Genomic DNA, 15,634 nt, shown 5'->3' with positions numbered 1-15,634 from the left:
GAAGGGTGGCAGATAAGGCCTGATGTTAGACTCCAACACCCTCCTTGGAAGCCAGCAAGTGAAATATAGCATCCAGGCAGGAGGAAGAGAATGTTCCAGGCATCAGCAATACCTGGAACCCAGCAGGGAACCACCATGGGGTTCCCATTTGCAGCCTGTGGCAGGCCAGATGAGACCACTGGGCATATATTCAAGTCAGTGCCAGTGGGGAGCCATCCCTGACGAAGTGCCTAGAAATAGAGTGTAGGGTGTTGGGGACTCAGGCTTACCATAGGAAACTGGCCTGTGGATCCCTTTTCCCAGCTGACTTGAGGTGTTGAGGTGGGGGGCTGGGGCTGGGTCTGTCTGTGAAGAGGAATCAGGGAGTTTATCCTATTGGGGGAAAGGAAGGCTCCTTAGCCTCTTGCCAGAGGTCCCCAGAAGAAGAGCCTACAGCAGGCTAGGTAGGGGTATGGAGGGGCTGATAACTCACCTGAGGCTGGTGGGGAAGCTAGAAGTGGTACCCTGTCCGGCTTTGCAGCCTATCCTCAAAACTTGGTTATTTACTCCTTTTGGAGGACAGTGGCATAGTAGAGAAAGCTTTTGAGCAAGAAAAGTCCATGGGCATCACTTAGCAAGCAAGAAGATGTGTAGACACCTCATTCCTTGACTTTTGAGATACTCATAGTTAAAAGGGGGTGTCTGAAGAAACTTAAATGGATAAACCTAAATGATCATCTTTAAAAGTGAATTCCAGTTAAATTCTGAAAGCCTGGGTCTGAACTATATCATTAGTTGATGATCCTAAACCCCGCTACTGTGATGAAGTTTGAACAAATGTCTTTTAAGAAGAGAGTGACAGCTAATATGAAACTCCATTGTGTGGGTGTATGCTAATAAGAGCTAACTTTTCTTAGTGTGCACTGTAGTGTCAAGCACAGTGCCAAGTTAAGCCTTTACTCTCAAAAGAATTATAAGGGGGGGTATTTATTTCTGGCTCTCATTTTATATGCTAGCAGACCAGAGCTCAAGAGAAATTAAGCAACTAGTCAAGCAGCAAAACAGTATCTAGATGATAGGTTAATTTTATGTATTACATATAATATACTACTGTTTTCTTCCAGCAGCTTTATTGAGATATCATTCACTTATCAGACAATCTACCCATTTAAAGTGTTCTATTTAGCGATTTTTAGTATGTTCACTGAATTGTGCAGCCATCACCACTGTCAATTCTAGAATATTTTCATCACCCCAAAAGAAGTCTCATCTTATCCCCCATTTCCTGCCAGTCCCTTCAGCTCCAAGTAACTGCTAATCTTTGTAGATTTGCCTATTTTAGACATTTTGTATGAATAAAATCAGGTGACATATGACCTTTTCTGTCTGGTTTCTTTCCCTTAGGCTGTGTGTTTGGAGGCTCTTCCATGTTATGGCATGTATTAGTTCTTCATTCTATTTTATGACTGAATAACAATCCATTGTATGGATTTTTTTGTGTTATTTGGACATTTGGGTTGTTTTCACTTTTTAGTTATTATGAGTAATTCTGTGAATATTCCTTTATAAGTTTTTAGATGGTGTATGTTTTCATTTCTCTTGTGTATAAATGCTGGAGAGGAATTGCTGGATCATATGTAGCTGCACTAGTTTACATTCCCACCAGCAGGGTGTAAAGGTCCCAGTTTCTCCACGTCCTTGGCAACACTTATTATTATCTGTCTTTTAGGTTTTAACCATAATGGGTGTGAAATTGTATCTCATTGTGATTTTTATTTGTATTTCCCTAATGATTTGTGATGTTAAAGATCTTTTCATGTTCTTATTGTCTACTTATATGTTAATCTTCAGAGAAATGTCTATTTAAATGCATTGCCCATTTTTAAATTGAGTTATTTGACTTTTTATTGAATTATAAGAGCCCTATCATATATTCTAGATAGAATATATAAGAGCCCTTTCATATATTTTAGATAGAATATATGAAAGGGCTCTTATAATTCGATATAGAATGTGCAATTTTTTTTCTCCCATTCTGTGGGTTGTCTTTTTGCTTTCTTTGTGTTATCATTTGAAGCATAAAAGTTTTTAATTTTGTTAAGTTCATTTTTTCTACATTTTCCTTTCCCTTTTTTTTTTTTTGCGGGGGGTGGGCGGGTGGTGGTGGTGGTGCTGGGGATTGAACCCAGGGCCTTGTGCATACAAGGTAAGCACTCTACCAACCGAGCCATAGGCCCTAGGTTCAATCACCAGCACTCCGCCTCCTCCCTGCCAAAAATACTATCATCATACATGTTCCTTTTATACTGATCAATGCTTTTGAAAAATTTGTTCTAATTTGTTATATATAACAGCAGAATGCAATTCAATTCATATCACCTGATCTATGTTTTTGATGTTACAGCTAAGACAGCCTAACCTGTGTTTGTGAAGCTATACTCCTATATTTTCTTCTGAAAGTTTTTTTAAAAAATCATTTTAGTTCTCTGGGGCTGGGGATATGGCTCAAGTAGTAGCGCGCTTGCCTGGCATGCGTGAGGCACTGGGTTCAATCCTCAGCACCACATAAAAATAAAATAAAGATATTGTGTCCACCTAAAAGCTAAAAAATAAATATTAAAAAATCATTTTAGTTCTCATATTTGGATTTTAAGATCCATTTTGGACCAATTTTCATGTATAACGGAAGAAACTTCAGTCTTTTGCATTTGAATGTCCAGCTGATCAAGCACCATTTGTTGAAAGGACTGCTTTTTTCCCCCACTGAATTATTTTGGCACCCTTGTTGAAAATTGATTGACCATAAATATGTGGGTTTATTTTAGGACTCCTAAATTGTACTCCATTGAGAAAATATCTGTCCTTATGCCAGTACCACACTGTCCTTATTGCTGTAACATTGTGGAATAAATTTTAAACTTGGGAAATAAAAATCCTTGAACTTTTCTTTTTTTGATGAATATTCTGGGTTCCTTGAATTTCCATATGAATTTTAGGATCAATTTGTTAATTTCTGCAAAAAGACAACTGGGATTTTGATAGGAATTGCATTGAACTCCACCTTAGTTTGGAGAGTATTGTCATTTTTTAAAAAATATTTTTTGGTTGCCAATGGATCTTCATTTTATTTATTTATACATGGTGCTGAGAATCGAACCCAGTGCCTCACATGTGCTAGGCAAGCGCTCTACCACTGAGCCACAACCCCAGCCCCGTCATCTTAATAATAAATGTTTCTGAACCATGAACATAGGGTGCTTTTACATTTGTTTCAATTTTTCTTATATTTTAATTATTTCTGTTTTTTTATTTTTGATGCCATCACAAGTGTATCATAATTATTAATTTTGTTCTTGAGTTCACTACAAGTATATAGAAATACAATTGATTTTTGTATGTTGATCTTATATCCTGCAGTGTTGCTGAATTCATTGATTTGTTTTTGGGTGGATTTCTTTGGATTTTCTGTGTACAAGATTATGTAGTCTATGAATAGAAATACTTTTACTTCTTTTAAATCTAGATGCTTTTTATTTCTTTTTCTTGCTTTGTTACCCTCAGACAGTGTTAAATAGAAGTGTTGAAAGAGGATATCCTTGTCTTGTTCCTTATTTTAGAGGGAAGCATCAGTATTTCACTCTTTCAAGTATGCTGTTATCTCTGGGTTTTTATAGGTGTTCTTTGAGGATCTGCCTTTTATTTCCAGAATGTTGAGAGTTGTGTGTGTGGTTTTTTTTTTTTTTAAAGGGGTATTGGATTTTGTCAGTACCTTTTCTCTATCTGTTGACAATCATGTGGTTTTTGCTTTATTTTATTGACAGGTATATTGTAATAATTATCATATGTTAAACCAATCTTGCAATTATAAGATAAATCTCCCTTGGTTATAGTATACAATGGTTAACCTTTTAATATGCTTGCTAGTGTGTTTTTGAAAAATTTTGCATCTGTGTTTATGAGAGATTGATAAATTTTTTTTCATGACAGATTTATAAATTTGGGCTCATATAATAAGTAGGAAAGCTTCCCTTCCTCTTCTGAGTCTTGAAAGAATTGGTGAATAATTGATATTAATTTTTAAAATATTTGATATAATTCAACAGTGAAGCCATCTAGGCCTGTCTTTTTTTGAGGGGAGAGGGTAGGAGTTATTTTTTTAATTGGTTCTCAAAACATTACAATGATCTTCACATATCATATATCATACATTTGATTCAAATGGGGTATGAATTCTTATTTTTACCACGTGTACAGGTTGCAGGATTACATTGATTACACATCCACGTTTATACATACTGCCATACTAGTGTCTGTTGTATTCTGCTGCCTTTCCTATCCCCTTCCTATCCCCGCCTCCCCTCCCCTCCCATCATCTCTCTCTACCCCATCTACTGTAACTCATTTGGGTAGGAGTTTTTAAATTGTGCATTTAATCTCATTATGAATTTATTTGGATTTTCTATTCTGTGTCAGTTTTGCTGGTTTGTGTCTGTATAGGAATTTCTTTTTTTTTTTTTAATCTAAGTTATCAAATTTGTTGGCATGTTCATAGTATTCCTTTATAACCTTTTTTAAATTTATGTAGAGTTGATAATAATATTCCTCCTTTCATTCCTGAGTTTAGTAAAATGAGTTCTTTTTTTTTCTTGTTCAATCTAACTAAATATTTGTCAATTTTGTTGATATTTTTAAAGGACCAACTTTTGGCTTTGTTGTTTTTTTTCCGCTATTTCAACATATAATCTTTGTTAATCTGTTTTATTTTATTTTAATTAAAAATGTTTTTTGAAGTAATGGAGAATGAACTCAGCGCCTTGTGCATGCTAGGCTAGTGCTCTACTACTGAGCTACATTCTCAGCATCCTTTCCACCTTTTTTTTTTTTGTACCAGGGATTGAACCCTGGGACACTTAATCACTGAGCCATGTTACTACATTTCTAGTCCTTTTTTAATTTTTTATTTTGAGACAGAATCTCACTAAGTTGCTGAGGCTAGCCTTGAGTTTGTTGTCTTCCTGCCTCAGCTTTGCAAGTTGCTGGGATTATAGGTCTGCACCACTGCATTTAAAAAAAATTTAGAGACAGTGTCTCCCTAAATTGTGGAGGCTGACCTGAAATTTGTATTCCTCCTGCCTCAGTCTCCTAAGTAGCTGGAATTACAGCCTCCTGAGTAGCTGGTAGCTGCATCACCACGCTCAGCTTTACAACAGTTTTTAAATCACGTTGTCACCATAATATATTTCTTCCCTGCCTCTCTCATTTCAAGTGAGACAGACACAGGAGGAGGCTCTGAAGAATTATAATCAGACATACAAAGCTCTTTGGCTTATGCATACATTTCCCCCTGTGGTCCAAGGTAGAACAAAGTTAACAATTTAATATATTTGGATTTTATTTTATGCATCATATCTGAGAGTTGTCTAGCAGTTTGAGTGTTAATCCTTAGTCTGATTTGTTACTTTCATCCTGGAATGTGAATTGCAGTAAGTAGAATTTCTTTTTTCATGTGATAAATGTTGTTAAGCCCCTCCTATGTGGCAGGCAGTGTGCCAAACCTAGCACCTTTCATGTAGACTGAATTTGAATACTGGTTTATATAATAGAAGTGTAGGAAGGTAATGACTTTGCTGATTATTTCTTTCTTGCTAAACATAGTTCATAAGTTCATAGTCTTGTTATTTTAAGAAAACAATTATTTAATGCAAGTTAGTGTGTAGGGTGACAGAAGCTAAGAAATATAATGCTTGAACTCTGCCTTTTAGAACTCTCAATCTCTTTGTTGTGATAGACAAGCCATCCCTTAGGAAAAGACAGGGAATGATGGGACAGTGTTATGGACCACGTTCCAGAAGGCTTTTTGGTACAGTAGTCCCTCCTTTTCCAGGGTTTTACTTTCTGAAGTTTCACTTACCCATGGTCTACACACTCTGTAAATATTTAATGGAACATTCCAGAAATAAGCAATTCATATGTTTTAAATTGCATGCCATTCTAAGTAGCAGGGTGAAACCTCATACCATTCCACTCTGATGTGAATCACCGCATTGTTCAGTGTATCCACGATGTATGTGCTACCTGCTCATTAATCACTTAATAGCCACGTTTGTTATCAGATCCACTATTGGGGGGCAGTATTACAGTGCTTACGTTCAAGTAACCCTTGCTTTACTTAATAATGGCTCCATAGCACAACAAGAGCATTAGTGTTGGCAACTCAGATATGCCAAAGGAAAGCTCTAACGTGCTTCCATTAAGTATAGAGGTGAAAATTCTTGTTTGTTTTGTGATGCCAGGGATGAAACCTAAGACCTTGCACATGCCAGGCAAGTGCTCTGCCACTGAGCTACACTCCTGTCTGCAAATTCTTGATTTTGTCATATGCATGTATGTAGGAAAAAAACATGGTATAGGGGTGGGGCTATGGCTCAGCACCACATAAATAAATAAAACAAAGGTATTGTGTCTATCTACAACTAAAACAATATAAAAAAAAAAAACCTGTGGTATGTATAGAACCAAGTACTGTCCTCTGTTTCGTGAGTCCACTGGTGTCTTAGAACATGCCCCCCATGCAGAAGGGGGGGACTATTGTATTTTAGCACCTGGGAGGACACTGAAGTTTGGGATTTGTCTAGCAAGCTCCGTGTCAGCTAGCAGAATGTTTTCAGCTGCTTCTATTATTCTGCGACAATAATTCATGTGCTGCACAATAGCCATGATATAATTTTAGCAAACTTGGGAGGTTCCATAGTTGTTGGATTATGGTTATTTACCCACAGTTCCATTTCGCCTCCCTTCCTCAGTGGCGTGTGGTGTGTGTCTTTGGAGACTGAAGTTAGTGCCTGTACAACAACTAGCATCTCAAATCAAGATAAAGCACATTCCCTAAGAAGTGTTATGGTGTTCCGAAAGGTTTTACATTCCGAAAGTCCCATGCAGTTCATTTTGTCCTTGGAAGAACTTTCAGAGCCCCGTTTTGCAGGCAGTGCTCAGTCGGAGACTCATGCCAGAGAAGCTGCTGCTTGGCTCTGGCGACCCGAAGCATTTCTGAAAGGCGGGCTTCAACAGCTGAGCAGGAATGAAGAGGTCGAGGCCAAATGTGTATGTCTGTCACAGAGAAGAAACCTTCCAGGGGATGCAGCACACATGTGTGCGGGTCCATGGCAGGTCATACTCCTTGCCAGGTGCTGCTGGATATTGTGTGTGACTTCAGGGCACTTAGAACTCAGTATGCAATCATGAGAGAGGTGTTTTGGTGCCAGTCCAGCTACACAATGTAATTTTATTCTGACCCGAATTATCTTTTGTACTTTCAGTTTTGATTAACGTCCTGCACTTCCTGTTCTAGACCTGAATGCTGATATGTGCTTGAGAAATCCCCCATGTTCTGTGTCACAGGGTGCTTGCATTTCATCAAAGTCCCTAGCCTTTTTTAGGCTTAACTGGAGTGCTATTTAGAGCTTAGGTTGGGTTTGGTGGTCTGAGGCCTAATCATTCTTATTTTTTAGGCACTTAACTTTATAGAGAAAGGAACTCATTGCTTAAAACATTTTTTAATTAAAAAAGGAACTTGAACTATTATCTTTATAGTCCTCAAATTCATATTTCAACTGTGCTCACATGCAAACATACCTTTTTATATATTTCTGTAATTAATGTATAAATATTGTTTTCTGCTTTTTATACTTAATATATCTCTCATTTTCATATTCTTATGCATCCAATTGTATAAATACCAGTGTTTACTTCACAGAATGTGGAGGCTCTGGATCCACGAGGTCGAACATTATTACACCTTGCAGTTTCTTTGGGCCATTTGGAATCTGCTCGAGTCTTGCTCCGGCATAAAGCAGATGTGACCAAAGAAAATGGCCAAGGATGGACAGGCAAGTATACTTGTAAAATAATTTAAAGTCACTCATTTCAGTTTCTCTTTCTGAAAAAAACTAGTTTCAATCATGATTTTCCTTTGAGTCAGCTGTATCCTTCTTGGGAGGGATGGGGGATGGGAGCCAGAGATGCTGGCTGGCTAGTCTGTTGCATAGAGTCACCCTTAGTAGAGGTGACTCGACTCCTTTTTCTGAGACAGCCTTCATGCAAACCTTGCCCACCAAGTTGAGTGTGGAGGCCAGTTTTGCCCTTTGAGTATGGCGGGAACTCCACTGAGTCCAGCAGGGTAGGGAAAAAGAAAAAAAAGCAATTATTGCTAGAAATAGGCTCTTTTGTTAAAATCCTGTCATTTCAGTGTTTGCAAGCTCTCATTATCAGTCAGAGTAATTTTCTGTTGACTAAGCAAAAATACTCAAAAGTGCAAGTCCTCCTGCTAGTTCTACATGTAACCACAGGGAAAGCTAGCTCTCAGGATACACTGTTAGGACTTCAGAACCAGTGGCAAGAGCGCAGGGAGTGGAGAGGAGGAGAGGTTTGACCAGCAGGCTTAGTGTGCCCTGTCTGCTTCTCTTTAGTGATGAGCTAGCCATCAGAAGTCATGGTCATACCTCTGTTGGACTGCAGCCTCATTCTTTCTTTGAAGCAATATTGGTCTTTGATCCATATAGATAAATGGGCTTTGGGATTTGTCAGAAAGTATGAGGATACTCAGTGATTAAGTTTCACTCTTTTGTTTCCCAGTTTTACATGAGGCGGTGAGCACTGGTGACCCTGAGATGGTGTATACAGTTCTTCAACATCGAGACTACCACAACACGTCCATGGCCCTTGAGGGAGTTCCTGAACTGCTACATAAAATTCTCGAGGTATCCATAAAACCAGCCATGCCGTACATGGTTTAGCACCACGCTGGTGCAGTCGTGGGACACAGTTTGACATTGTTATGTACCTTCCTGAAGAGTTTCATGGATAGCTAATATGATATTTTGATTGCCTGTCCACCTTGTGGAAGTGTGGGGGCTTCTAGGTCACTGGGATTATCTTTTTAAGTGCTATTTTGAAATTATAACTAAGGAAAATGGACATCAAATACAGTCAATTTGTCTAGGTGCCTGTTTTCTTAAAAGCAGCGGCGCCCTGTGCAGAGCAGAATGAACGTTGGTTACTGTGTAGGCATTTTCAGGCTAGCTAAGGCCTGGAGGTCTATGTGCCACTTCTCCTTGCCACTCTTTTGTCATTTCTAGACATTAGTATTTTGCAACTTCTAATCTATTGCCTCAATTTATTTACAGTTCCTGGCTTTGGGGAAGTTTATCTGGCTTATGAGTCAAATTTATGAGCTCTCTGACTCTCATGCCTTTCTTAAAAAATATTCCTGCTAGGCTCCTGGGTTGTTTTGGATGATGGTTGCCATTCTTCAGATAATACTTGTTATTTGAAAGAACCATCTTATCAGTCAACCATGTGCTATATTCCCAGGGTAGTAGGAAACAAGAAAGTAGCAGTGGTTCAGTTTTCAACATTCTTCATTCTCAAATTAAGCACAGAGTTGAGTTCTCTCAAATATCTCCTAAGATGTTTGCTAGTTAAATCAGCTTTACAACTTTGGGTAAAGCACATTTCTTGAAAAAAGGAAAAACTTTGTTATAAGATAATCGTTGAACCCAAGGGTGCTTAACCATTGAACCATATCTCCAGCCCCATTTTAATATTTTATTAGACACAGCGTCTTGCTGAGTTGCTTAGGGCCTCGTTAAGTTGCTGAGGCTGGGTTTGAACTTGAGATTCTTCTGCCTCAGCCTCCCAAGCTGCTGGGATTACAGGAATGTGTCACCACACCTGGCTCCTATTTGAGCACTCTTTAAATTTTTTTTCATTGATATGAACCTAAGCCATGACCAATATATTCATTTTCATGTACAACAAAGAAACTTCCCATAAAGTATGAAGTGGTTGTATGCATTGTTTTAAAAATAGATGTATTGGGCTGGGGTTGTGGCTCAGCGGTAGAGTGCTCACCTAAAACGTGTGTGAGGCCCTGGGTTTGATCCTCAGCACCACATATAAATAAATAAAATAAACATATTGTGTCCAACTATAACTAAAAAATAAATATTAAAAAAATATATATATTTAGGAGTGTGCAAGGGTCACATGAATTTATTTTATCTAACTGTAGGAGGAACAACATCATTTGCTGATTTGACAAGGGCAGAAAATGATTAATTATTTAATGTGGAATCTTCTTGCATTTAAAAAATTCACTGTAAAGGATTTACTTTTTTCACCTGTATTGATTCACAGCAGTGGACCGCATGTATTTATATTCTCTGCTTGAGGTTATAGACACTAACTACAGGTGCCTCCAATTGTTAGTGGCACCAGAGGCTGTTGTTGACCTGTGTTTTAACAGTGTCTCCTTAATAACTTGTGCCAGCCTTGCTTATCCACTCTTGAAGGTTGTCCGTGCCTCTCACTGAATCCTGGCTGGTTTTATGATTCCAGGGTAGATTCTCAGCTTTCCTGCCCTGTGTGTCTGTAAAAACCACAGCAAAACCTGGACTTGTGAGGGCACAAGTAAACAAATAACATACCTGGAATTGTAGTATTTCTCTTCTTGAGTGATAACTGTTGGATTTCCTAAGAAAAGAACTCTAAACAGGCTGCTCTGCTGGTATAGAACTTCAGAAAGCCTAATTCTAAAAATTTAAGAGAAAATTAGGGCAAAATCTTCAGTTAAGTGGAGGGAAAAATCTACTTCCTATGGAAGTGATGTCTTGCAGTACCTGAGCCCATCTTTCTATAATTGTTGGGAGACTGACTGAACCCCCAAATCAGATTTGACTTGTATTCCCTTCCAACTTCACTGCTGTTAACATTCTTAACTGTATGGATACATTTTATATCAAGATAAAAAGTAATGGCTTGAATATAATATTTCAGTGGATTTGTACTTTGTTTCTTCTTATTTTCTCCATTTTTCCTTAATTTTTTAAAAAGCCATCTTAACCCTTGCTGTGCTTGTGTTTGGTTTATAGTGCCAAAGGTCATCTATTTTAACCCTTTGTTTGTCCTCAGGCTCCGGATTTCTATGTGCAGATGAAATGGGAATTCACCAGCTGGGGTGAGTGACTATGGGCTTATAATTTATTTTTGTTTCCATATTTACAGTACCTGTATTTAGGTTTATTTTTCCTTTGTAAAAGTTATGTATTTTTTAAAAAATCAGATACAGGAAATGCATACAGAAAAATGCACCTCTAGCCCCCCTTTTGTTTTCCTTCCAGTCTTTATCCCCAAGCATTAGACTTTTGCCCCCAAACATGTACACAGATAGTATATGGACATTTGCTTCTCCTTTCATTTATCTATGTTATTAGTTATTTTTCTTTTCTTTTTTTTTAAAGAGATAGGGTCTCTCCGTCATGCCCAGGCTGGCCTTGAATTCCTAGGCTTAAGCAATGCTCCTACCTCAGCCTCCCTGGTAGTTGGGATGACAGGCATGTTCAACCAAGCCAAGTTATCTTATTTGTTTTTATTTAAGTTTTTAATATTTATTTATTTAGTTTGTGGCATCTAGCACTTCATTAGTGGAGGAAATCACTTTAGTCTAGGCAGAGAGGAAGAGGAGATGGACAGGACTAGTACCCATGTAAGGGGATTTTCCTGGAAATCAAGTGGTTCTCTATGCAAGTTAAGTGGAGAGGAAATCTACTTCTTATGGAAGTGATGTTATGGATGAGAGCCTCAGAAAGCAGCAGGCAGCCAGGTGTGGTGGTGCAGGCCTCTAATCCCAGCAGCTCAGGGGGCTGAGGCAGGAGGATCATGAGTTCAAAGCCAGCCTCAGCAAAAGTGGGGTGCTAAGCAACTCAGTGAGACCTGTCTCAAAATAAAAAAGGGCTGGGGATGTGGCTCAGTGGCTGAGTACCTCTGAGTTTAATCCCTAGTAACCCTCCCTACCCGGCCTCCCTGCCAAAAAAAAAAAAAGAAAGCAGCAGGCATATGCGAAGTCAGAATAGGAGGGTTGCCCTAGGCATGGTTGGGCCACTGAGAAAGCACAGCTTTGATGTCAGGCTGGATGTTGATGATTCAAGTTCTGCAGCTATACCTCTATACTGGCACAGTGGCAGGACCCACCAGGAACTACTCAAAGTTCCAGCCAATGTCATTGTGGCACACCAGAGACCACATGATGAACCAGGGTTGGTCCTGAGGGCAGTGGAGTCATGGCTCCTCACTCGCAGGGTCTCCCACAGGAGTGTGGAGAGTGGGTGCAATTGGTGTCATTCACCTCACATTTCTCCATAAAGGTGAAATTGGGCTAGAACCCACCACCAGGTTGGACGTATTTGAGGGAATTCAGAATCTCTTTGTAGTTGCTTCTCTGATGCCCAAACTGCTTGCAGGGGAAGCCAAGCAAGACTGGGCCAGGATCCAATGTGCCCCTGCAGCTCATTCTTCTGGGTGTAGTCCCAGATCACAGTGCCTCAGAGGGTGCCTTGGGAGCATGGGCACCCAGATTCCCTGCTGGCCAGCAAGCAGACTGAGAAAGCATCAGTGGGGATAGGCTGCTGCTGTCCCCAGCTGAGCAACATATGTGGCTTGGGTATTAGGGAATTGAGGGGAGACATCAACCAGCGCAGCCATCTTATTAGTTTTTAACATGTCACTGTAAAATGCTAAAATTTTAGTAATTTTGGATAATTGCATAATTTACTTACTCATTTCTATATATGGTTCAGCTTGATTCTTTCAAACTTACTCTAGGGAAGAAGATGAGGCAAATATTGGAATGGTGTGTGTTTCACCAAATGGATATATTTCTCCAGAGTATTATATAAGGCAATTGGGTGTATGTTTTCATAGGTGTTCTACTTTTACTTCTTGTCTGTCCATTAACAGTAACTCCAAACTCCCAGGATTTCATCTATTTTCATTTCCAGACTTTTTTTTTTTTTTTTTTTGCAGGCAAAAAGTTCTATTTGTAATGAAACAAGTGAGGTAAAAAGTATATAAAGGAAGAGGATGGGATTGTTCTGAGAAACTAAGGGATTCTTTTCTCATACAGATAGCCACTCTGATTTCAGGTTTTGTTGAAGAGTGATACGTTTTAGACATTTGATATTTTGAATGGTGGATATGTCAATATGGAAGGCCGCGTCCATATGGCAAGAGTAGGACGTGTGTGAGAAAGGCCAGATGGACCTACTCAATAGCCCTGGTGGGGGTCATAAGTGGAGTTCACTTTGGAATTGAGAATACTCTTGGGATATTCATTTAGAGTTTTCTCAACAATGGAACAGAAGGTCCATTATTTTATTTATTTTTAATTTAATTTTTTTTCCTTTTTTTTTGGTGTTGGGATTGAACTGAGGGCCTTGTGCATGCTAAGCACACACTCTACCATTGAGCTGCACCCCCACACCTCCATATTTGTTTGTTTATTTGGCACTGGAGATTTAACCCAGGGGTGCTTTACCATGGAGCTACATCCCCACCCCCACCCCCAGCCCCCCTTTTTTAAAATTTTGAGACAGGGTCTCACTAAGTTGCTGAGGGCCTTACTAAATTGCTAAGGCTGACCTTGAACTTGTGATCCTCCTACCTCAGTCTCCAAGGCACTGGGATTACAGATGTGCATTACAGTGCCTGGCCAATTTTAATTTACTGTTATTTATTTATTTATTTTTTTATTGAACCCAGGAGCAGTTAACCACTAAGTCACATCCCCAGCCTTTTTATTTTTTATTTTATTTTGAAATAGGGTCTTACTAAATTGCTTAGGGCCTTGCTAAGTTGTTGAGACTGGCTTTGAATTTGTGATTCTCCTGCCTCAGCCTCCTGAGTTTCTGGGATTACAGCCCATTTTTATTTTTAAAGGTGACTTCCTATATGATAAGTGGGATACAGGGGCAAGAAATCTAGTTCTATTTAGCAGTCACAATCTTGCCACTCGTTTCCTTTTATTAAAGTCATAATCCTGAATTCTTGGCCTGGGTGTTCTGCTTGGCCTTTAGGTTTTCTCAGTAGTACACTTCTCTCCTCCAGTGCCCTTGGTTTCCAGAATATGCCCTAATGATGTCTGTCGAATTTGGAAAAGTGGTGCCAAACTGCGTGTTGATATCACATTGCTGGGATTTGAAAACATGAGCTGGATAAGAGGGAGGCGTAGTTTTATATTTAAGGGAGAAGGTAAGTGATTCCATTGTAATAATCACTGCTTGAGCTAAAATTACAGTGATTTCTCACCATCAAAATGTGTTCATATTCTTGTGCCTAGTCTGTCTGATCCTATCTGGGACCTTTGTTTTTGGTTATTCTTATTAAGTATTCAGCTCTCCATCCCTCTTAGTTCTTGTCTGGCTAGTTCTCTTGCACATGTGATTTGTCATGTACCAGTTAACCCTTCTGACCTGTGGGACAGCTCAAGGCTTTGAGTGCAAGTCTCTTGTCTTGAGTGTCTTTATATTGAGGCCCGATCCTTCTAATGGAGGATCACCCAATGGGATACACAAATAGTTTATACTAATTCCGTAATAATGTATTTTATAAAGATCATAGACAACTAATGTGTTCCTAATAAAGAAAGCAAGTTATTTAAAAAAATCTATGTCTTTGGGGAAGATGGCCTGGAGACACCTAGGAGTTGGGGAAAGCTGGCCAGATAATCCCAGTGCCAGTAAGTAATTGATGATCATTACTCTTTAGGTTTCATCAGATAGCATCTGGGAGGAAAAAGTGATTGATGATACATTTTTTTTTTTTTTAACGAGAGAGAGAGAGAGAGAGAGAGAGAGAGAGAATTTTTTAATATTCATTTTTTAGTTATTGGCGGATACAACATCTTTATTTGTATGTGGTGCTGAGGATCAAACCCAGGCCGCATGCGTACCAGGCAAGCACGCTACTGCTTGAGCCACATCCCCAGCCCCGATGATACATTTTTAAAAAATATTTATTTACTTTTTTAGTTTTCAATGGACACAGTATCTTTATTTTACATTTACGAGGTGCTGAGGATCGAACTCAGTGCCTCAAGCATGTCACATGAGCACTCTACCACTAAGCCACAACCTCAGCCCTGATAATACGTTTTTAAAAAATACTTTTTAGTTGTAGATGGACACAATATCTTTATTTATTTTTATGTGGTGCTTGCAGGCAGGGCAAGTGTGCTACCACCGAGCCTCTGAGCCCCAGCCCCAGCCCCAGCCCCAATCATACATGTAATACACGGCCATCCTTTTTTGTGCCTCTTCCTTGCATTGCCCGTAGTTATGTCTTTGTTTCTATTAACAGACAATTGGGCAGAGTTGATGGAAGTCAACCACGATGACAAAGTGGTCACCTCCGAACATTTTGATCTTTCCCAAGAAATGGAGCGCCTCACTCTGGACTTGATGAAGCCTAAAAGCAGGGAAGTTGAGAGGCGGCTCACAAGCCCAGTCATTAACACCAGCCTCGATACTAAAAACATTGCTTTTGAAAGGTATGAATTTAGACTCCAAATTTTAATGTCTAATTCCTGTGCTGCCATCTTTAGTGACATGTATGTGTTAACTGGAAATTATGGACAATTTAGGATTTTTTTCTAACATGATGTAATAACACTAGTGGGTTTTAAGATTGATTGCTAACCAAATATAAACGGTAGTGGATATATCCTACCTTGCCTGTCATTTTTATAGTTCAGCATTGGTTAAGTCTTGGGAAAGTGTCTTCATGTTCTATTATGGGCCCTGCCTAGTAGATTTTAGTTGGATCT

At 39.1% G+C, this 15,634-nt stretch overlaps 1 protein-coding gene and 1 pseudogene across 2 annotated transcripts in view; one reads left to right on the top strand and one right to left on the bottom strand.

The window, feature by feature from the left end:
- Window positions 1-15,634, top strand: part of Ankrd13a (ankyrin repeat domain 13A) — a 36,080-nt gene that overhangs the window by 4,598 nt on the left and 15,848 nt on the right. For both annotated transcript variants that reach the window (XM_046464328.2, XM_046464329.2), the window contains exons 2-6: window positions 7,733-7,865; window positions 8,611-8,735; window positions 10,948-10,993; window positions 13,918-14,061; window positions 15,169-15,358. In XM_046464328.2, the coding sequence (XP_046320284.1) occupies window positions 7,733-7,865; window positions 8,611-8,735; window positions 10,948-10,993; window positions 13,918-14,061; window positions 15,169-15,358 (638 nt within the window). The remainder of the gene's footprint in view (window positions 1-7,732; window positions 7,866-8,610; window positions 8,736-10,947; window positions 10,994-13,917; window positions 14,062-15,168; window positions 15,359-15,634) is intronic.
- Window positions 11,899-12,464, bottom strand: LOC124106653 (glutathione peroxidase 1-like; annotated as a pseudogene).

The sequence above is a fragment of the Marmota monax genome, unplaced genomic scaffold (assembly GCF_021218885.2).
Source record: "Marmota monax isolate L192 unplaced genomic scaffold, Marmota_monax_Labrador192_F-V1.1 WCK01_AAM20220418_F8-fsc00269, whole genome shotgun sequence".
In the NCBI taxonomy this organism is placed as follows: Eukaryota; Metazoa; Chordata; class Mammalia; order Rodentia; family Sciuridae; genus Marmota; species Marmota monax.
Note: the sequence above shows the minus strand (reverse complement) of the source record. Positions and strands in the feature narration are given on the sequence as shown.